Source organism: Nymphalis io, chromosome 19 (genome assembly GCF_905147045.1).
Source record: "Nymphalis io chromosome 19, ilAglIoxx1.1, whole genome shotgun sequence".
Lineage (NCBI taxonomy): Eukaryota > Metazoa > Arthropoda > Insecta > Lepidoptera > Nymphalidae > Nymphalis > Nymphalis io.
Genome location: NC_065906.1, coordinates 8,816,979 through 8,839,583, shown reverse-complemented (window position 1 = coordinate 8,839,583; position 22,605 = coordinate 8,816,979). Strand labels below are relative to the sequence as shown.

Genomic DNA, 22,605 nt, shown 5'->3' with positions numbered 1-22,605 from the left:
CACATTTAAAAAATCTTTTAATTATTAGTTAGTAAGTTCATTTCCTATAAATTACATTATATCTTGAATAGTGAATTGTTAAATAATTCTTCATTTTTAGATAATTTTATGTTGGGTCTTTACCCAACATAAAATTATCCTACACACCAAAGCCGCCGGCGGGTTTATGTCGGTGGGTTAGATGACAATTACAATTATCACAAACCACATTGGTGTGCAGAGGGCTTAAGATTTTGCTGCAATGCTTTGCTGTTATGTTACAAATATTAAAATGTAATTTTAATTTATAGAAATTATAAGCAATCGTCTTGGCAATGCGATCACTGCTGAACAAGATTACTTATTACACAAAGTTATTATTTGCATTTACATAAATGGTAAACAATAAGTGAGAATGATGTCATAAAATTAAATGTTGAATTAATTTAGATGTTTGTTTGAAATACGATGTAATAGATAATTTACATTTTAATTGTACATTAAATTTCAAATGCTGAATATGACTGTTACATATTTTATAGCCTACTAAAATATTATAGTATCTTGGTAATGTGAGTGTTTGTTAAATTAAATAAAATTTTATCAGCTCTAGATTAGTATACTGTAAACTGTGAATGGGGTGCATCTATACATGTATTTCTTTAAAAACACTCATCAAGGACAATATTATTAAAAGGAGTCTGTGAAGTTCTTTTGACTTCTAATGGAAGATATGTGATGAATGTCCAATTTTTTAAAATATATACGAAGGCAGAAAAACATGAATGTGTTGTACATTCATGTATTGATGTACTATGTTGAAGGTCTGGTATCTGTATGGTTACCAGACCTTATATTGTGAAAATTCCAAAGGTTATTCCAGTAGTATGTTTAACAGCTAGTCTTAGAGCAAATTCGGGTTTAATAAAAAAATAACTGATCGATTTCTATGTTTATTGTATTTATTGTTATTTCTAAACATGATAAATATTGATAGTATCTATCTACAATTTTAATATTGAAAATCTATCGTCTTTAAAATTAATTTATAATAATTATATATACCTTTTTTTGTATGGAAACTATTACTTATATTTACAATAAATGATGGAGAAATGTAACAATCAATAGTATATTTTATTATGTTTCTGTAACTGTGATGTGCAGTACATTAATCATTTTTTTTGTAAGCATGACATGACAAATTAAAATGACGATTCAAAAGTGCATGTATGTTGTTGTCTCAGAATTTCTCCAGGTAGATGTAGGTTCCCTGATTTTTCCATTGTTTTCATTCATTGTTTAATATGAAATTAATTGTAAACACAATTTAAAGAAGACAGAAACATGAAGTCATTGGTTTTGAATGGCCATTAATATGACAATATGTATTTTATACTAGTTTAATAATATGTGAACCTTTCCCGTACCTTTCAGAATGTCATAGTTGTATTCTTGAAATTTATAATGTTAATAAAACAACTTCATTATTTATTGGTCAAATGTATTGTATGTTAGGAATTATGTATTATGTTCCTATTATAATTTTTATTGTAACATGTGAAATTTAATCCAATTAGGACAATAGTCCTATTGAGATGAATGCCAACTTGAAATACACAGTATGATAATGTGATAATTTTTTAATAAGCAAAAACATAGTTTATGTTGTAATGTTCATTGCAGGCTGTACTCCTCTACCAGTGTGTTCAAAGCTTGGATGCACATTCTATCGAGGGATTAACAGATTTCATAAAGGAACTCAAGAATGCACTAGACTCAAAACCAGTTAGAAAAGGCGTCAAAGCTCAAAAAGTATATTTATATAATCTATACTTTTGAATTGTGAATGTGTCTATTACATATTACTAAATATTAATATTATTGCAGTGGAGCACAGTCACAATTTCTCTTTCACAATCAATACTACGCCTGGTAATGACTGGTGTGGTTCAAGAATTGAAAGGACAGAACCGGCGAGTTCCAGCACTCGCTATTGCATCTGCTGTGGGCCAACGGGCTAATGAGCTCATGCCCTGCACAAGAGATGAGGAGTCTAGAGCCTTGATGTACTCTGAGGCTGAAAGAAAGGAGACCTTTAAGAGGTGGCCACACATGGACTACAAGTTTGTATTATTTATTATTTGTTTGGATTTAACAGACACATAAATTGTGTTACCCCATTTATATTTTCTTAAGGCACATAATCCCTCATATCTAACCTCTTAAAACTGTTTATAATAAACTTTTAGATTATCATATTAATATTTATTTTGATATTAAAATCGACTTCATATTTTATTTTATCAGTTATTTAAGTAAAAATCATAAACAATCCTCTTGATAAAGATGGGCACTACCGGCTCGGATGGCGCAGGCTGGCTTCTACCACCAGCCGTCCCCCAGCGGCGACGACCGCGCCATGTGCTTTACGTGCATGGTGTGCCTCGTGTGCTGGGAGAAATCTGACGAGCCGTGGGTGGAGCACGAGAGGCATTCGCCCAACTGCCCCTTCGTCCGCGGCGAGTACACGCACAACGTGCCGATATCGGTGAGTCGGGATATTGTATAATTTTTTTTATGAATAATAATCATCCTAATTAATATAAATGTGAAAGAATTTGTCAACTAATCAACCGTTCATGAAATATTTCATACAACTAGTCAGGGGTACAGAAAAGGACAAAGAGTACCGAGCAAGGGTACTAGCGGAAGAAGCCGCGGCCGGAAAGTAATAATTCTTTATTTCTCCCCAAAACAAGACCATAAAATTAGACCAAGAAAATAAAATTTAAAACCTATACAGTCAATTTGTTTATGCGATGCTAGTATAGGCCTGTATTACAAATGACCAGATCCTCGCCGTTGGTCTAAAATTTTTAGTTTTAAAACACTCTTACGGGCTCACGAATGCTGACGCGATACTGGAGTTATGGAGTACCGGTTCGCCATTATCATACGGGTTGTTGAGCCGTTTAACGAAAATTCCTCGACGATTCTTACGACACTTACGAATTGGAATAGAAGGGCTCTATTTTATTTTGTAGGAACCACACGCTTTTATAAATAATTCTTTAAGTGTCTACCTATCGAGTATTACATGTGTAAAGTTTCATTGAATAATTTAGTTCCCATGTATACTAATATAGTTGGTTAAATAGTTTTCTGTGCTGTTTGTAATGATTTTAAATTAGTTATAGCAGTTGATCCATATCTCGTTCAAATAGATGCCATTTGATTTAATTACTTTATTTGAGATGATTTACTTTGTTAGTTATCCTAGGACTTGTCTTGTTTTCATGGCAGTTTACCATCAACTATAATGCGACTTAGTTTGCTCCAGTTGAACGCTGATTGATTGATTCGTCATTTATCGTAATTTCTAGTAATCTTTATTGTTTTACAGCGAATATCATAAAATAATGATACTTTCGAACAAATTATATTTTGAATTAATTTCCGTTAGTGTAATCAGGGGGGGGGGCAAGTGTTTATGTGTAGAATAGGTTAGGTTAGCGAGAAATGGACTTTAAAGATTCGATATCTTGTAAAATATTCAAACGCGTCAAAAACCCTTTGAGACGCCTTATTTCAAAACGACGCTCTGTGCCAAATTTCATCAATCAAATTCAGTTACCACATTTCGGAAAAATCTAACCCATAACCCCGAAGTGGAAGGCGGGGCCGGTCTATGGCAACTGCGTTAACGGGCCAGTCAAACAATAATAATTTACATAATAATTATTAATTATTCCTTTGTATTGAATCCTTACACATACAAATATTTTAACGTGTTAATAATTTTAGAGCCATAGTCGTTTTCCTGCTTAATTTTTTTTTTGTTACCGCCTACAATGTTATATTGCCTAATATGCTATAATCTTGAATTTTGTATGTTTTTTAACTGATCAATAGTACAATATACTAGCTTCCCCCTTCCTTCATAAGTCTACGCGTGCTGGCTCTCGATGTCACCGCCTAACTGTGATATAAATTCCATCGCGCACAAAGAAATTTGGCAACTCCTTTCTTTGTCGCACTTCCAAAAAATGAAATTCCTTACCAGATCACGTGTTCCCCTCCTCTTACAACCCGGGTTCCTTCAAGCGAGGTGTGAAGAGGAATCTTGCGGGCGGCTAGTGCAGAACATTCTTCCCGACTGTATTGGCCTGCGTTGCCTTTGGACTCTACTACCACTTACCATCAGGTGGAGTAGAGTCATTTGCACTCCCGGAAAATATATATATATATATATATATATATATATATATATATATATATATATATATATATAAATGATTTGTCGATGTAGAATAGGCATGTATCGTCTGCTTGTAATCTTAAGTAGCCAATATTATATATATAATAGTATCAATTTTATTAGTGCAGTGTATGTAGTAGCGGGCTGATTGAGCCTTGGGGCTCAAGCAGCCAATCAGTATGACATATTTTTTTCGATTTGTAAGTGTGACATGCTATTATTCTATTGAGCGCTGTTCATTTGACAAGTGTATTACTTAGCTTTTGGAAGACTTACTGGGTCAACATTTTTTTTTAATTAAAAATGAAGACCGCAAAAACAATATTTTATTTTTATTTATGATCCAATTGCATATTGTGTTATTTTCTGTGGTAAATCCCGAAGTCGACACAGTTACCTCTTACGTTAATTAGTGCCAAGTCTTTTATCACCTCCGACATTATTTTTTTTGGGTTTGTTGCACTGTTTTTACTTATATTATATTCAATAGCTGTTTTTAATAGTGTTGATGGTTTTTTTAAAGATATATTTTTAAATGGTATCTTTGTATTTAATAAAATGAAAAGCTACTTTTGTCAGTTTTTAAGTTAGTTAGTGTTTTCATTCGTTTAAATTAATCAACAATACTTTTACCGCTTCAAAAATAAAAAAAAATATTTAGATACGTCATATATCATTCTATACAAACATATATATATATGTATATGAAAAATGTAATTATAGGTAACAATTTTCATCCAGGGCATATAAGTTTAGTTAAAAGTACTTACCTGCTAAACTCCAAATTGTCGTAATGAAATTTTCATTCCGTACTAATGTTAGCTTTATGTTGCACCAGCATAATAAACTTGTAAAGTCAGTACAGTATAGTAACAGCCTGTGTATGTCCCACTGCTGGGCTAAGGCCTCCTCTTCCTTTTTGAGGAGAAGGTTTGGAGCTTATTCCACCACGCTGCTCCAATGCGGGTTGGTGGAATACACATGTGGCAGAATTTCAGTGAAATTAGACACATGCAGGTTTCCTCACGATGTTTTCCTTCACCGTCAAGCACGAGATGAATTATAATCACAAATTAAGCACATAAAAATTCAGTTTTGCGTGCCCTGGTTTGAACCCACGATCATGGGTTAAGATTCACGCGTTCTTACCACTGGGCCATCTCGGCTTGTAGAGTCATACTATTTCTAAAAGTACACAAGGCCTTGAATGTTCATTGAAGATTCTGACTAAGTACAAAGCTTTGTTTTTGTCTGGGTTTTATATCATAAAAATGTTGTTATTATTATTATTAATTAATAATTTATTTACCAATAGTGCTCTTTTGTTCAGGTCACAAATGCCACGGCCTGCGCTGTTCCATGCCCTAGAGTCCGCATCGTGTCAAAAGGGAACACAGGCGATTTAATAGCAACGGGAACAGTGGACGGCAAAGTTAGTGTTTGGAAATTCGACTGTGGTCTCAAACTTATTAAGTTCATTCAACTGTCGCCATACGACTCCATCTTCAGTGGCATCTTGACCACAGATTGCAATAAAGTATGGTCAGCGAGCTTAGAAAAGGACACTTGTGAGTAACTTTTATGTTATTATAAATATGATTCTTGTGGTCGATCTGGTGTTGTATTTTATGTGATTTTACTTTAAATCGATACTGATGTATATATTGTTTTTTTATGAATTAAATTTGACGTCTTAACATTTATTTTAGCTAACTACGGAATTGAACTTACGGCTATGGCGTTCGTCGGGATGACTTCACAACAAGAGGTTTACCCCCAAGCACAAAACACAGAAAGCACAGAGAAAGAGACAACTACGAATAAAGCTAATCCCTCTTTAATCTGTGCAGTCACGATCACACGAACAAACACCACACCCACGAACCAACCTATCAAGGAGGACTCGAGTAAAGCACTCTTCGATTCGGGAGCTCCGGATCGGTCCAAAGAAAGTGTTCAGGCTATGAATGATGAGAACGAAGCGAAGAGTAACCTGGCATCTACAAATAAAATGCTATTCTTGTTAACATACGACATGGACAGCTCCTTCGTCAACTCAATAACAACAGTAGTTCACACGTCGAACAGCAGCGGCAATTCGAAACCGGGGGGTAGTAAAAAAGTCTGCCTAGTAAGTAGATCGGATTATGACGATCTTTGCCTTCAGTATTCTGATGAGGACACAGAGCTTCCATCACAATTCACGAACAGCTTAAAATGTATCGATGAACAAATAAGTAATATAATTAATTTAAACGCTTCATCCAGTAAAGAAGATTGTAAGATATGGGATCCGAAGAAAATTCATTTTAGTAAACATTACAAAGTATTACCCCCACCTCCGCCTACAGCCCTTTTACCTGAGATACCAGAATCGGGACAAGCTAGTGTCAAGGACGTAGTGAGTAAAATTTCACAACTTAAAAGTTGGAAAAGTGGACATTTGGAATCTATGGGTACCAAAATCGTTGACCAGACAGATGCCGTTCATGGAGATCCTATAACTCAATACTTAAACATGACAGGAAATGGACCTTTGGAGATATCAGATTTAAAATGGTACGAGGGTGGAGAGGGAACGGAAAAAGTCAAAGTGATGAACTTCGGAGAAGTCAAGGTCGGCGCACAAACCGTCGTCAGTCATAGTAACAATGACGGGTTTGATAGTGATCCACCTCAAGAAGAGCCAGTCATGCATGGAGTAACTGTCCAGTGCTTAAGTCTTCCATCTAAATTGAATCTAAGAGAAGATTGCAAAGTAACTCATCTGTTACCAACAGAAGATAAAGAACATTTATTAGTAATCGTATCCAGTATCGATCCCGTCAAAGTAAAGGGCGAAAAGGAAACGGACTGCGATAGTGACTCTAAGATGGACGTTGACGAGGTTTCCGACCAACAAGATAAGACTGATAAATCAGATATAAAAGCTTATTTTATTCTTTATAAAATAAATAATAAAACCTCTACTTTAACATTAGAAGATAACCCCGTATCATTTAAAGAACTGCCTTTCAATGAGAGTCCAGTTGATCTTTGTCTTCTACCGGTTGACAAACATGATCAGTATTCCATCGCCGTAGTCGGCCTCGACGGCGATTTGAGACTTTACAGCTTACCTGACTTCAACATAGTTGCAGAGAAAAAAGTATCCAAGGGTCAGTTTACGTCGGTCGTATATTGTGCTTCCGTCGAACGTCTCAGTCTCTCGACAAAACATGGCGTTATTTATTTTTATGCATTAAACAATGGCGAGAAAGATTCCGGCAGTGACGGAAACGAAGATGAATTAGCAAATCTAGACTTTGACATGCTGTCGAAAGCGCCGCGAGACGACGTTTCCGGACCCACATCTCCGCCAGTGATTATAGCAAATAAACCTGAGCTAGATATGACCGATTTGGAAACACTTATGTCTCTCACAGGATTTTACGGAATGAATACTACTGTTCCATACAGTGCTGTAGTGCCAGGGTTCTGGTGTGAGCTGTCGCCTGCTCAAAGGTCGCGCTCCGAACACCAGAATAACAGGTCTTGGCGCCTTCAGAATACATCCTCGACGTGGGACGAACACGTCTTAGAATTGACATTACCTTACAGTGTGTCGTTAGCGCACATTGAGTTCAGTTTCACACTGCACTCGGCGAGCTCTATTAACTTGCCAATAATACAAGTGACGCTATTGAAACAAAACTTGCACGGTATAGGTTACAAAAAGGACGCGTCTTTTGGCCAAAGATCGGATTCGCCTGTATGGTTTCCACCTGTAGACGCAGATATGTCCAATCTCGAGAACCCTATTAACAGTGAGGAATATCTGCAGGCGCATAACGCTGAGATTCTTGCAGGGCCACTCTTTCTATCTTCAGGACTAGATACGACGCAACAATCTGGTACGTTGATATTAACCAGCCCTCGTTTGTATCGAGCGAGAGGAAGAACATTCTTGATCCACATAAAAACTTTATTCGATCCGGCTAAAGACATGGCCAAGGGTCCTATAAAATCAGGCGAAAGTACATCGAAGAAGTCTAGCTTTATTGGTTGCGATTGGCTGCATCAAATATCTATAACAGTTCGTTCCTGTCCCCATACTCAAGTACCCCTGGAGAGGCAGCAGAGGATAGCGATGCTCGAGTCGAACAGCTTTTTGAATTCACTCTGCGAAATAGCTGTGAGTAAAGCAGATATAGAAAAACGAAAAATTGCCTTAGATCTCATCAATTGGGTTATTTCAATACGTCTTCAACGTATGCGATTCGCAAAATCCGAAAAGGCTAAAGATAAGGAAGCCCAAAGTCCAATCGAGACTCAGCAGTTAGAATGTATAGCTGTCATCGAGAAGCATACAGATAATTTGATCAAGAACTGCATTTTGTGCGGAAATAGAAGCTTCGCGAAAAAGTGTGTCAAAATAATGCTGATCACGAGCGAGTAAGTGACAATATTGTTTTTACCTTGTTTTTTTTGACATTCCTCTATTATACTACTCTTCTTTACTACTACTACTACTTTATTTTACAAGACTTCTTTAGAGGAGCATAGAGATTTTTTTTAATTGAATATTCACACTAATTTCTAAATCTTAAATATTATATCGAATATAATGTATGATAAAATAGTATTTTTATAAAAACTCAATATGTAACATAATTTTAAGATAGTTAAAATCGCGAAAAGCTTAGCGAAGCAAACCGGTGTGATTCATATTAATATTTAATAATAATATCCTGCGAATAGGGGAGTGAAGGAACTACCGAAACCTTGGAAGTCGATATTCGAGCAGACGCTGATGAGCAGCGTCATAGCTTGCATCCCGCTCGTGGGCGCCTGCGAGTCGCCGGGCGCGCTCAAGTGGCTCATGGCGCTCGCGCAGCACTGCACGTCGCGCGCCTTCGCGCCCGGCCTCGTGGCCAACGCCGTGGCGCTGCTGGAGCGCGCCGCGCGCTGCCTGCGCGCCCGCGCCGACCCCTACCACCACCTGCTGCGCGCCAGGTTCGGCCTGTACGGCCTGCCGCTGGAGCTGCGGCGCTTCGGCGCCGACGTGCCGGAGCTGTGTCGCGGCGCGGGCGCGGCGCACGCGTCGCCCTGGGCGTCGGCCGCCGACGCGCCGCCCGGCGCCGGCCCGCCCGCGCACCAGGGGCCGCCGCACCACTACCACCTCAAGGATCTGCTCAATTTGCCTCCCGACTCGGGTACGTCGTCTGATTTTCGTTGGATGTTTTTTTCGAAGTTAAAACGATGACAATAATAATAAATCTCAATAGGTCAACGGACCCCTCTAGGTTTCGTGGAAACCAATCCTGACCAATCCGACACTTGTTAAACTTCGCCTACTGTTGTTCTGCCCACTTTCCCGTTCTTTATTCATTTCTCTGCGTCAGACAACTTTTTATCAGAAATTTGAAAAATATAACGTTAAAAAGATTGAAGCGAAAAAAGCAAACATGCAATAGTTTGTTAAACTATTATTTACATATGTATTGTAAATTATTATTGTAAGTTATTATGATTTATCAATAATAAAAAGCCCCCTTATTTTAATATATGATGGCTCGCGTCTCCGCAGAGAGCGGCAAGAACGGCGGGTCGTGGAGCGGCGCGGGCGGCGTGGAGGCGGCGGGCGCGGGGCTGGGCGAGGCCACGCCGCTGCACGTGTCGTGCCACCTGGCGTCCGACGGCACCAAGCTGGAGACGGCGACCGCGCGCCCGCCGCCCGCCGTCGTGGGCGCGCACTCGGCCGACCCGCACCAGGTCGGTCTCGTATTAGTGTGGCCTCTGTTTCGGAATATTTTAGAAGGAGTGAACGGCTCTGTCTGACTTTAATACCTTTTATATTATTATTTCAGCTCTGGACTGTGGTTAAGGAGGGTCAATTGAAACAATTCTCTCAGGACCCCGACTCTTTGGACGACGTCGAGAGTTCGTTGATGGAATGTGATCCACAAGATAAACAAGAATGTACAGATGAAAAATTGATGAAGGTAATGCAAATCGATGCAAATAATTTTAATTTCATTTTCAATTGTAATTTCGAAAAATATAAATATGTACATATTTACTATTAAGACAAATACACTAGTTTTATACTGTAATATTTATTTAATTTTCCAGTATGAGTAATGGTGTAAATAATTGATATTTTAATTATCTTTGAGTTATACTGCTAAAATGAATGAAGTGATGTTTGCAAAAAAAAAAGAAATGATTAGTTTTGCCGTCGATCGCGCAGGACGCGTCTTCGTGCGCGCAGTGCGGCGTGCCGTGGGCCACGCTGGTGACGCGCGCGCCGCAGCACACGCTGGTGGTGGAGCGCATGCACTCGGGCGCGCGCCGCTACATCGTGTTCGACTTCGGCCACCTCGTGCGCCTCACCGACCTGGTAACGACCCGCATTGAACCGCCCGACCACCCCTGGTGACACTCCGCCTGACTATCTCCAGTTACTTGTATTGCTCGTAATCACACGGTAGACCAATCCATGTGGGTTAGTATTTAAAATATTCAATCACGGAGCAATAGTACTCTTATACTCTGCTTCTGCTGGAAGTGTCAGAAACAGTATGTATAATTAATTATCATAAGTGCAAGGGAGATAGTGTCAATGTACATCAATCCTATGTATTCTTCGCCTGTTTCTCCATTCAAAGTCTATTATTATGTATCGCCTCGTAATGAACGATATCCTGTATAGAAGTTTCATTGACATGTAATGTTTAACAGATTATCCCAAGTTGTTCGGACCTGGTGACGTTGTGCATCGACATTTGGTCGGTGGGCGAAGAGACTGACTGCGTGAAACTCGCCTTTGCTACTGATATTGCCACCAAGCACCTCGTGCTCACCGACATACAGCCGCCGCCGCTTTGCCGATATATGAAGGTTACACTCTATTTATTCGTATTTATGTGTGTTATGTACTTTTTTATATTTATTTGATATTTTAGCATTTGTCAGACACAATTACATAAACTAATTATGATATATACATTTACATAAACATATACATTATACATAAACTAATTATCATTTATTTATTTAGAAGCCGAGATGGCCTAGTGGTTAGAACGCGTGCACCTTAACCGATGATCGTGGGTTCGGGCAAGCACCACTGAATTTTCATGTGCTTAATTTGTGTTTATAATTCATCTCGTGCTTGACGGTGAAGGAAAACATCGTGAGGAAACCTGCATGTGTCTAATTTGATTGAAATTATGCCACATGTGTATTCTACCAACCCGCATTGGAGCAGCGTGGTGGAATAAGCTCCAAACCTTCTCCTCAAAAGGGAGAGGAGGCCTTAGCCCAGCAGTGGGACATTAACAGGCTGTTACTATAATTATGATTTGTAATGTACCGTTAAGAATATTCATTCAATATAATAATAAATTATAGTAAATAGGTTTATGAGTATAAGGTATATTCAAATGAATAAATGCATTAACCAATAATGGCATCAACAGATAACAACAATAGGACGATATGGCATGTCGGCCATGAAATGCAAAATTCCCCTAGGCTGGTTTTACGGAGAGATTGCGGAATTTGCGAATGTGCAAGCATCGATCAACGCGCTTAAGGCGCTCTACGAAGATTTGTCTTGTAGATTTAGGTAAGAAATTTGCAACATTTCCTTTGTGGTCGTTCTTTAAGAATTATCAATTAGCAAGTGTGTTGCGATTGAAATTGAATAAAGATATTGACTGTGACTTTGGTTATTATGATGTTAGAGGATTTTTCATTTATGAGGTTGTTATAACTTTAGCGACTAATTTTAAAATTGCTTAATACAATGAAACTTAAATGATTACATATATATTATATGTATGTAAGCTACTGTAATAAGTAACTATATTGTTACAACGTTAAGTTTATTTGTAAATTTGAGTTCGGTTATCTGTTTGATTGTAAATTTTGCTTTTCTCAGATTGGCCACTGGTAAGCTGATGGACTTGCTCAACCCATACTTGGACCTTTATAATGGTAACGCAGCTCATATGATGGCTTATCTCAACCAACCTAACGAGTCAGATCCGAAAGTGATAGCAGCATATCAGGAATGTATGGAACTGCAGCAGCAGCTACATAACTGCACCAATATATTGAAACGGTTACAGAACACCCCAGAGTTCAACAATAAAGTGCTGGAGGCAATCAAAAAGGGGGTCGTTTCGTCAGAAATGCTTTTAGAAAGGGCCTCGACTGACAAACTTCGCGTAATCATAGAGAATATGATCGACTTACTACTGTACTTCCTTTTCCAAATGGGTGATGTGGTATGAAAAAAAATATAATATTTTTTTACATTGATAAAAGTATCCACGAAGTATCTATAATTCTTTTACTCTTTTTTAACATTCTTTATTATCTATTACACTACAAATTTTATTCAATATAAAATCATAAATTCCGAATTTAATTTAAATTTTAATAAGAAACTCGAGAACCATTAAAGTTTTAAAACTTTGTGTACCTAGTTGTAGTTACTCGAATTGTATTATATTTCTGTGTCTAAACGACGATGTTATCGCAGCAATACGGCGCAGTCAGCGGCGAGTGGTGCCGCGCCGTGGCGCCGCTGGCGTGGGAGAGCGGCGGCGCGTGCGCGGCGGGCACGGCGGCGCTGCTGGCGCGCGTGTGCGGCGGCTGGCGCTGGTGGGGCGCGCTGCTGGCCGACGCGCTGGCCACCGCCTTCGCGCACCGCGACTCGCCGCCACATCCGTTGGACAGGTGCGGGCTCGCGACTTTAGGCATTGAATTTTTGTTAGCAAGATGAGATCTTTTTCTTCTTGTTCATTTAATTACTAAGAAAAAGAAATATAGAAAGTATTTATTTTTAATTTTGCAGGTGTCTAGTGGCCGTAATGTACATGGCTCGAAAGAGTATGTATGCGCACGGCAATAACGGCGGAGGTGTGACACACGCGCTATGTTCGCGGACACTGGAGCTGCTTCGTGGGTCGCGGCCACAGCCGGCGCTGTTGGCGGCGCTGCTCACCGCTATCGCCTCCGTACTGGACGCCGCCGTAGCCGCTACCACGCCACCGCCCTCGCAAAGAAATAACCGGTAAAGTATCGGCAACTTAGATCTTGGTTACTATTTAAAAGAGAGTGATCTGTTAGGTTAAAACGATTTGAAGGTGTCATTGATTAAAAACATATTTTTTTATATTCTGTTTATGATTCAAAAGGTGGGACTGGGTGGCCGGTGGTAGAGCTCGTCCTACTCCAACAGATAGTACTACACCTTCGCCGCGCGCCGTGGAAGGCAAGCTACATAGGCGCAAGTTGCACAAGAAATTGCTTCATCAGATGCAGGAGCTGGAGGCCTCACGTCGAGGAATTCAAGTGGCGCTCGAGGAACAGCAGGTGAGTTCATTTACATAGGCCTATATGTACATTACGATACAAAGTATGCTTTGAAAGTATTCAAAATTGCGTATTGTTAATGTTGTGTCTTAAAGTACTGATCATACAATGAAGTCATAACACCACAGCGCGCTCGCCTCAGCTTGAAAGCGCGTATGGCGATGATGTGCAAACGCAGCAGCGGGCCGGACGGCGGCTCCGGCGCCGGGTCCGGCCTGGCCAGCGCCTGCAACAGCCGCGCGGACGAGGGCGCGCGCCTGCTGAGCCCGGCGCTGGGCGCCGCGCTGGCGCACGCGCTCGTCACGCACATGCTGGCCATGGACTCCACGCTGCTCGCTGACCATCTGTTGCTGTGCGCCAAGGTACGCCGTCATGTCGGATAGTCGCCCTGCGAATCCTTTTATTGCGTCGCTGGAGACTTGTTGCAAATTTAAAGATGAGAATAATCTTTTGATGTTTCTTTACTGTTAGCGATTTGAAAATGTTAAGTTTAAATATAAGATACATAATTATGTCATTTATTTGGATGTATATTTAAGTTTTTCTGGCTTCCAGGTTGTGGGTCGCCTTTGTGCATTGTGTGGCGGTGCAGCGCTGTTGGAGCCTTCGTGTATTTTGGGCCTCGCGCGTCTCGCCGTGACACTTCCACCATGGCCGCGTCATGCCGTCACCACTCTGCTACAGGTTAATACCGTAGATAGATACATTTTATCATGGATATATATTTTAAACATACAATACTTTGTATTCAATAAGTTTTCATAAATTAGCGTTAAAAGTGGGGTGGGGAATAGAGACCTCATCTCAACCTTCGGATGTTGTAAGATTTTACTAAAGGATATTGTTATTGTATACCTTGGTGTGGATATACCAGCCATCCAGTAAAGACGTATCCAAGGAGATTTGGTCTCAGGCAAGGGGCTATTTTTGAAAAACAACCAAGCATATTTTTTTTAGTATTAGGAGACACATTGTGCCGAGCCCTAAAATATCGTATAATAATAATGATGATAATCGATGGTAAAATGGTCGTGGACAGGATCTAGTGGAGCACGAGTGCGGCGAGCTGCCGCCCACGCCCAACGAGGAGTGGGGCGGCGCGGGCTCGTCGCGCGTCATCCGCGTTGCGCACGACGACGCCAGCTTCGCCAAGACTCCGCCCAAGCGGCTCAGCTCTGTAGCGGGTACCAAGCTCTTTTATAATAATGTACCAATGTATTTACTGCCTCATTGATCTAGTGACTACCTTATGATTATGATAGATTCGATAAGAAGGTATTGAGTTTCTCTGTGAAGATTTTTTCAATCGACTCGTCCATTGGTCTTGTAATTGTGACCTAGTAGGGGTTGGATAGTTATCTACAGTGTATTTTAATGAAGTCGGTACATGGTTTATATAATTTTCTTTTATAAGCTTTAAAGTGAAAAAGCGAGCGGGCTTGTGCATTTTGCTAGTATGCGTTACGAGTTCGACTGAATTCAACTTTACATTTTTGCAATAATTATAATGTTCTTTACTAATTACTATGTATTTTTGCTAATCTACAACATTACGTACATTTTTATTGCAGATGTGTTAGCAGATAGTTTCGGCCTAGCGAAGAGTGCAAACTTCACCAAACCTAAAATTAATACTCGAGCCACGCTCGTAGCCTCAAGTAAGAATAAATTTGTGAATAAAAATATTGTGATGATTAAAGTTAATCATGATTTATCTTAAGCGCGATATAGATTTATTGATGAATGATTTTTTTAACACTTCGTAATATATAATGTAATATATTATATAATGTAATATATAATTATACCTTCTCCTCAAAAATGGAGAGGAGGCCTTAGCCCAGCAGTGGGACATTCACAGGCTGTTACATTACATTACAATATATTAGTAGATATTATGTGGTGTATATATTTTACAAAAGCTTTTTTTGCTCATCAGGCTTCTTTGAGGATATGGAATGTCAATTGACTCAGGTAGTAGAGTCCGATGATTCTGAATCGGAAGAAAAACTCGCCCAATACTTCTTCGAAGCTGTCAAAAAGGAGACGAGATCGAAACCCGTCGCAGACGGTAGCAATTGGTATGTGCCATTTTTAAAACGATTGACACTTGATGTTTTTCCGAGATTCGTTTCTTGAAATGTACAAAACCGAATTCCGTGCAGTCTATCGACGTGCGTGGACGCGCGGCTCGAAAGCGGCGCGGCGGCCGGCGGCGAGGCGTTCGCGCAGCGCGTGCTCGTGGCCACGGCCGCCGCGCTGCCGCTGGCGCTGCGGGCGCCGCCCGTGCGCGGCGCGCCCGAGCCCGCCGGCGCGCTGCTCGACGCCGCGTCGCCGCCCGACGCACACGACGACGCCAGGCAAAACCCGCCTCTCGCGCACACGCTTTATGATGTTTTCAGGCATCTTGCATTGGAATTCCATTCTCAGGTACCGTGTCCTATCCGACTCGATTTTCAAACTAAACATTCATAGCGTCAAGTTTACAAATGTTGTATTTGCATCAGATCGACTGCACGCTCATGGAAAACGTGGTGTCGCTGTGGCTGACGCTGAACGGGTCGGCGTGGGGCGGCGCGTGGTCGCTGGGCTCGCTGATGGTGCCGGCCGACGCGCCGCGCGTGCGCCTCGCCTCCGACACCGTGACCGCGCTGTTGCGCGCTCTCACGCAGTGAGTACCGAGCCGGCCGCCGCTTTCAAAATATGATTGTTGTTGCTCTATTGTTGTATTGTCGTTTCCAGATTAGAAAACATATCGTTGAGGTGTTGGGTGCTCTCGATGCAAGCTTTGGCGTGGGTCGCAAGTTTACCATTACTGGTGAGAATCAATCAATCGTTCGGTTTTTTTTTTGCGTTTATGCTATTATTTTGTTTAATTTTATTATGATCATTTTCAGACGGAAGGCAGCACGCAAACGATGGGACGCGTGATTCTCGAATGCGATTACTTTGTTCCTGCCCTTGTAAAATTTATATCCATTGACGTCACCGCTGACGGTGCTGTTATCTCTTCCGAGCCCTATCTGGTAAGGAAAATAACATAATAAGTTTTATTTTTCTTTCTTTTATTTATTTCTATCTCTTTTTCTGTATATTGATTTTGTATCAGTGAAATAATTATATGAAATACTTCTACCAGGGTGGTGCAAGTATTGGTGCAGGTGCAGGTGCGGCAGCAGCTCTACAGTCGGTTCTCTCTCGAGTAGTAAAAGCACGAGGCGCTGCTGGAGCCCTCGTATCTCTCAAAGTCCTTGCAGCATTGTGGAAACGAGTGCCGAACACTCCGCCCGTATCACATTCAGCGCTGGACTTGCACGCTGCACTGCTGCGCGCCGCTCACTCCTTGCTGCCCGCTCTCGCACCGAAGCACGTCCACCAAGCGCTGCCTCTTATCGAAGCCGTCGGTACGGTTACTTTATAACATTTAATGATGATAAATTTTAATTTGCTTTATACTACTGCATTCGTCTTTTGAAAGGCATCGCTTGTTAAATAAAGTCACGTTAGTATTCTTAGACAGTAATTGATTCTTATATATGACCTTGAGAAAATAATGACTATAAAATATTTGAGAATGACGATAGACGAAAATTTAAATGGCGTCCCCATATAACATATACACATACACACCGTAATTTAATATACAACTTAATCATTGTATTAGTTTGCACTGACCGCTAAGGTCGTCCCAGTTTAGAGTGCCAGAGTAAGTATATTTGCTTGCATGAATAAAAACAATTTTAATGAAGATTTATTATTAAGATGATATTTTCTCGCACAGCGGACCAGTGCGGCTGGTGGGTGCGCGAGAGTAGCGGCTGGCGGGCGGAGAGCGGCGGCGGCGGCGGCGGCGCGGCGGGCGGCGAGGCGCGCCTGTCGGGGCTGCTGGCCGACGTGCTGGCCGGCAGCACGCGCCGCGCGCCGCTGCGCCGCGCGCTGCTGCAGCAGCTGCTGCACTACGCGCGCAAGCTGCTCGCTCTGCCGCTGCCGTCGCCCTCGGCCGCCACTCCTACGCCTGCTGCCACACCCTCCACCAGTCACGCAGTAAGTTTCATTCGATAATAACAAACTGACCACTCATGTGACCATTTTTTTAATAAATCTGTAGTTCATTTTTTAGGAACATTTCTATGACTATTACTAATATTTATAAAATAAAATAGAGTAGTTACTTTAATCCGAGTTTTTAAATGACACTTTAGGCCACTTGCGTAAATATAAACATATTAAAACTAGCTATGAGAAGCAGCGGTAGTCTGGTGTGTAGACCATTGGACTGCAGTGTAAAAGTTCGACCCCTCTGTACGCACTTCTGATTTTAGATGTATGTTTCTTCTTGTATGTCCGTATTCATTAGTAAAATTTACATTTAGTGAATATGAAATTTGGCAAAAATTGGCCAATGGCATGGATTAAGTAATTCAAAGGTTTGTTAATCCTTATTCCTCCTACATTCTGATGGCCTATGGTTATTTAAGCACTTACTAATTATGGAATATATGAATACTTTGATGCAAAAATACTTTAGAAATAAATTATACCTAAGTGCACTATCAAATCATTACCAATAAATTAATTGGACTTCCAAGTATCCATTTTGGATAACATAATTACTTATATATTTTTATTCGTTATCTATTTAGTTAACTTTAAAAAACAATTGAAAATATTAGGTATGCATATAATCCTCCGTTTTCTTTGATCTATTTGTAATTAAATTAAATGAGTTATAAACAATTTTGTCCTACAGCCTTCGACGAGCCCTGGCGGTTCGAACAGCGATATGTCTCAGACGGATGAGAGTAAAGCGCAGAACAGCGCAGCACAGGCGGACTGCACAAACCTTGAAGACGAAAGAAAGCAACAGGTGCCTAGGATGCCCTGTCTTGCGGATACAGGTAAAACTTAACATTGTGTTATATATATAGAATGCATGCAAATTTATACTTAAAAAGATTATCCTAAATGTTATGATTTATTTTGATTTCAGTATTACAACACCACGAAATCATGCAAAAGTTCTACAGGACGTTGTCAATGTGCGACGGAATGAATACGATAATTTTAAACACAGGTCGGTATTCATACTAAGAAAATATCTGTTTGGTATAAAAGATAGCCAAAAAGATACAGGGCGAAAACTTTGAACTTAAACACAGGACATATGTCTTTTATTCATGCAATAAATTATATATATATGATTGTTACAATAGCTTATAACTTTTTATAAAATCATTTGCCTTCAGTCATTTAAACATATTTTGGTATTTTTTGCAACCTTCATGTTTGAATTATCATCTACCATAGTGATATTTTCGTTTTCATATACAGGTGTGAACGGAGAGTGTAGTTCTGAACAGTGGTCGCTAAAAGAGGAAGTGTTTTGGTTGGTGGCGCAGCTGCCGGCGATTGCTGCTAATCCTGTGCTGATTCTACCAAGTCTTATGGACTTCCTTAGTGAGTTTCATGCCTAAACAATTTTTGCCTATATTAATATTAACCTATTGTATGATGAATCTTTGCTGGTAATGAAAAACTAATTCAAAGTCTTGATCATATTAAAAAAAAAATGAAAATTCCTTAAAATATTATTTAAACTTAAAGTCTTGGACAGCTATTAAAAACTTATATTTTTTTAAATTAATAATAATAGTCTCAATATTGCTGCCAGCTTACACAAAAATCTTTATATTCTGTGCAGGAAAAGAAGAGATGGTAAAGTTGTCCCAAGGCATGCAGCAGCTTGTTGTGCGCGTGTTGGACAAACCAGAGGTGCTGGCTGCTTTCGTGGACGCAGGAGGCCTGGAGCTGGCACTCGATAAGCTATCCGCCTGCCATCAGGTGATTCTCCTGACTTGTCATAACAATAAAAGTCAAGATATTTTGACCGACTCGCATGCAGTGAAGACAAACGGCGTGACGCAATCTTATGCCGTCATGTTTTCTTTCCATCGTCTCTATTTCCTCCCTCTCGTATAGGTACTATATATCCTTACCTCGTTGCTTCATCGTGTGTGTGTGCACACGGAACAAAACATAATTATTTAATAACTGAAAACACTTCAGATTTCATTATAAATTCTTTTAATAATATATATTAAATTTATGAATAAAAATATATATATTTAATTATATGTTATAAAAATATTTTTCAATAGGCGGGACCTAGCAGCAACCAAGGATTAGTGTCATCTCTCATGAATCATCTTAAGCTACCACCTCAACTTATCAACCTATCGACTCCAGCTTCGGCCGGTAACAAGAAGTCGCAACCGCCTGTTATAGAAACTACGGATGGATTGATTAATATTGCGCCTCTTTGTGAGTAATGTAGTAGTCGAAAAACGTTTGTATACTTAATTTTCTGATTATATACTTGGGTTCTACATTTAAATAAATGTATGATATTCATGAAGTCTTCTTTACCAACTTTCGGCTATAAAGGTCAATCTTTAGGAGTAGTCAACTGCGCAGATAGTATTATAGTGCACAAGTAATCCGATACGACCGGAGAAAGGACCGAGAAAATCGGTGCTCTTTTCATGCTTTTTGAGTGTCATATATCTGTGTTGCCTCAAAGAATTTCTTGAAAAATACTTTGTTCTGGTCAATTAATGATTTTAGTCCAGGATCACTGGATATGTAGCCTTGGCATACATACATATATCATACGATATCATACGATATTACTATTACATTCTTAATTAATCCGCTATCCCTAGGCCTCGTCGTTTAAACCATACAGTTATACTAAACATGGAATTGTGATCTAAACATGTCAAATATAATTGTAAACCCGAATTAAAATAAGCTAAAATGGATAATTGTTAATGATCGTATACGTCGGCAGGCACGGTGTCGTGCGGCAACCCCACGGCGCAGGCGGCGGACGTGCTGCTGGGCGGCGGCGGCGGCGCGGGCTCGTGCGCGGCGCGGCGCGTGCGCGCGGCGGCGTGGTCCTACCACTTCTTCAGCGCCGACGACGCCTCGCTGGCGCTCACGCTCACGCTGCCCTACGCCGCCACGCTGCACGAGGTGCACCTGCTGCCGCACCTCACTAGCCTCGCCAGTCAGTATCTCGACCCATCTGTCACCGACACCGCCGTCTGCTTATTGTTTCTGTCATTCAATTATTGCTCGGCACCACAGCTTGCCCGGGAGCGGTCGGTGTGGAAGCGGGATGTGGCGGGACGGTGGCTCCGCTCGGCGCGCCACAGAGTACGGCCGGCATGACCTTCATCCGACTGGCTCTGGCGCGGCCCTTGGTAGTGACCACGGTTACACTGCGCCTGTATAAGCCTCGCGACAGTTCGAACATGGGTCTTCTGCAGCTGCGATTACTTGCCGCACCCGCCTTCACCACACCCACTGATGCGCACCTCGCTGCGCAGGACAATCTCGAGTAACTATTTTATCATGTGCATCATTACAATTTTTCTATTTTACATTATTTATTATTGTTTTTCATATTTTGTGATAATATAAGTCTCGGCTTCGCTTCTCTTTGATAAAATTAAGATTTAAAACTGAGATTTTTTTTCTTAATTAATAATATACAAATAGAATAAAATCAGTACCGAGCTAAGTAATCTATTGTTTTTAGCAAATTATAAGAAAATCGAAATAATCGAAAGTAATATATGCTTAACGTTGTGGTGTATACATACCTACTAAGTACTGTATACTTTGATATTTTCTATAATGTATTTACGATTAAGCCGAAAGTAAAATATATGAAAAACATGATTCATGGTATTTATGATGCATAGAAACCGCTGGGCCCGCGTCGTGTGGGCGTGCACGCGCGCTCGCCTGGAGAGCTCCCGCTGGGCGGCGCTGGGCAGCGCGGGCGCCGTGAGCGCGCTGTGCGCCTGCGTGCTGGCGGGCGGCGCGCAGGCGCAGCACGCGCACCGCGCCCTGCTCGCCGCCGCGCGCGCCTCGCCCGCTCTGCGCGCGCCGCTCCTCACCACTCTGCTGCAAATGGACACGCACGCGCACGCGCACGGTATGTGTGTGAAAAGACAAATCCGTCCGTCAGTGTACGTACCAATCATCACATATTCTGCCGTCAAACGGCAATAATTATTGAGTTTCGGTTTGATAGTTACAGTGACTCACTCTCTGGCCCTGAGTGAGCCGATCTTAATCGAATTTTGCGGGCTCTAATCCATAACAAGTACTATTCGGTGTTTTATGTATTTAATTAGTATGTTTAAATGTTCTTTGGGTGTTGAAAGAAATGCTCTCATATGTATACTGCACACAGATCATTTTCCTTATTAGAAAAAGTTTGTCCAGCAATGGATTATTTAATTTTTTTTATATTATTTAATTTGCTCTCACATTGCAGCGTTCCAATCTTCGAGCGCAGCTGGGGGCGGCGTGGGCGGCGTGGGCGGCGGCAGCCTGGGCGGCGTGTGCGCGCTGGCCGTGGCGCTGTGCCGCTGGTGCGCGCCGGGCGGCGTGCACGCCTACGTGCAGTGGCTGAGCGAGGCCGCCGAGCGCGCGCTGCGGGACTGCAGCCCGCCCTCCGCCGCGCTCGTGCACACGCTCGCCACGGTAACGCGGGACACTTGCAAATATCACTTGCTTTGGAAACGTTATACTATAAGTTTGCGAAACTATCGAGTCTGAATCTCGTATATCTGAATGAAGACAAACATTATTCATTTCTGACTCTTAGGTTCTATGGACAGCGAAGGAGGAAAGACTTTTGGACGATCTGGAAGAACTTGTAACGGACGATTTGTTCGAACTCGTGTATACGTGGGTTAAGGACGTGCCAGAAATGAATTTACTTAAGAAATCATTAGACGCGGGTATGTAGTCGAATATAAAAATATTGTTTATAAAAAAAATATTTTTGATGGAAGTAAATAAATTAAATGGTAACTGTTTTTTCCAGTTTTATGCTCAATGTGCTATATAAGGCCGGAGCTGTTCCGGCTTCTGTTGGAACAAATGGAAATTCCAATGGATTCAGATGACTGGTAAAG

The 22,605-nt window shown here is 41.0% G+C and overlaps 1 protein-coding gene across 1 annotated transcript in view; it reads left to right on the top strand.

Annotated features, from left to right (window-relative positions):
• The window catches only part of LOC126776082 (baculoviral IAP repeat-containing protein 6), a 33,653-nt gene that overhangs the window by 657 nt on the left and 10,391 nt on the right, over nucleotides 1-22,605 (top strand). The window contains exons 3-39 of the mRNA XM_050498356.1: nucleotides 1,666-1,794; nucleotides 1,870-2,105; nucleotides 2,329-2,530; nucleotides 5,571-5,808; nucleotides 5,950-8,674; nucleotides 8,981-9,435; nucleotides 9,810-9,994; nucleotides 10,090-10,224; nucleotides 10,473-10,622; nucleotides 10,964-11,122; nucleotides 11,704-11,852; nucleotides 12,168-12,516; nucleotides 12,774-12,970; nucleotides 13,089-13,307; nucleotides 13,432-13,609; nucleotides 13,738-13,971; nucleotides 14,165-14,293; nucleotides 14,649-14,793; nucleotides 15,181-15,267; nucleotides 15,549-15,690; nucleotides 15,775-16,039; nucleotides 16,117-16,280; nucleotides 16,352-16,427; nucleotides 16,507-16,635; nucleotides 16,749-17,013; nucleotides 17,391-17,653; nucleotides 18,360-18,507; nucleotides 18,600-18,683; nucleotides 18,941-19,066; nucleotides 19,311-19,450; nucleotides 19,768-19,930; nucleotides 20,460-20,678; nucleotides 20,759-21,011; nucleotides 21,379-21,614; nucleotides 21,960-22,168; nucleotides 22,293-22,428; nucleotides 22,515-22,599. Coding sequence (XP_050354313.1) covers nucleotides 1,666-1,794; nucleotides 1,870-2,105; nucleotides 2,329-2,530; nucleotides 5,571-5,808; nucleotides 5,950-8,674; nucleotides 8,981-9,435; nucleotides 9,810-9,994; nucleotides 10,090-10,224; nucleotides 10,473-10,622; nucleotides 10,964-11,122; nucleotides 11,704-11,852; nucleotides 12,168-12,516; nucleotides 12,774-12,970; nucleotides 13,089-13,307; nucleotides 13,432-13,609; nucleotides 13,738-13,971; nucleotides 14,165-14,293; nucleotides 14,649-14,793; nucleotides 15,181-15,267; nucleotides 15,549-15,690; nucleotides 15,775-16,039; nucleotides 16,117-16,280; nucleotides 16,352-16,427; nucleotides 16,507-16,635; nucleotides 16,749-17,013; nucleotides 17,391-17,653; nucleotides 18,360-18,507; nucleotides 18,600-18,683; nucleotides 18,941-19,066; nucleotides 19,311-19,450; nucleotides 19,768-19,930; nucleotides 20,460-20,678; nucleotides 20,759-21,011; nucleotides 21,379-21,614; nucleotides 21,960-22,168; nucleotides 22,293-22,428; nucleotides 22,515-22,599 — 9,404 coding nt within the window. The remainder of the gene's footprint in view (nucleotides 1-1,665; nucleotides 1,795-1,869; nucleotides 2,106-2,328; nucleotides 2,531-5,570; nucleotides 5,809-5,949; nucleotides 8,675-8,980; nucleotides 9,436-9,809; nucleotides 9,995-10,089; nucleotides 10,225-10,472; nucleotides 10,623-10,963; nucleotides 11,123-11,703; nucleotides 11,853-12,167; nucleotides 12,517-12,773; nucleotides 12,971-13,088; nucleotides 13,308-13,431; nucleotides 13,610-13,737; nucleotides 13,972-14,164; nucleotides 14,294-14,648; nucleotides 14,794-15,180; nucleotides 15,268-15,548; nucleotides 15,691-15,774; nucleotides 16,040-16,116; nucleotides 16,281-16,351; nucleotides 16,428-16,506; nucleotides 16,636-16,748; nucleotides 17,014-17,390; nucleotides 17,654-18,359; nucleotides 18,508-18,599; nucleotides 18,684-18,940; nucleotides 19,067-19,310; nucleotides 19,451-19,767; nucleotides 19,931-20,459; nucleotides 20,679-20,758; nucleotides 21,012-21,378; nucleotides 21,615-21,959; nucleotides 22,169-22,292; nucleotides 22,429-22,514; nucleotides 22,600-22,605) is intronic.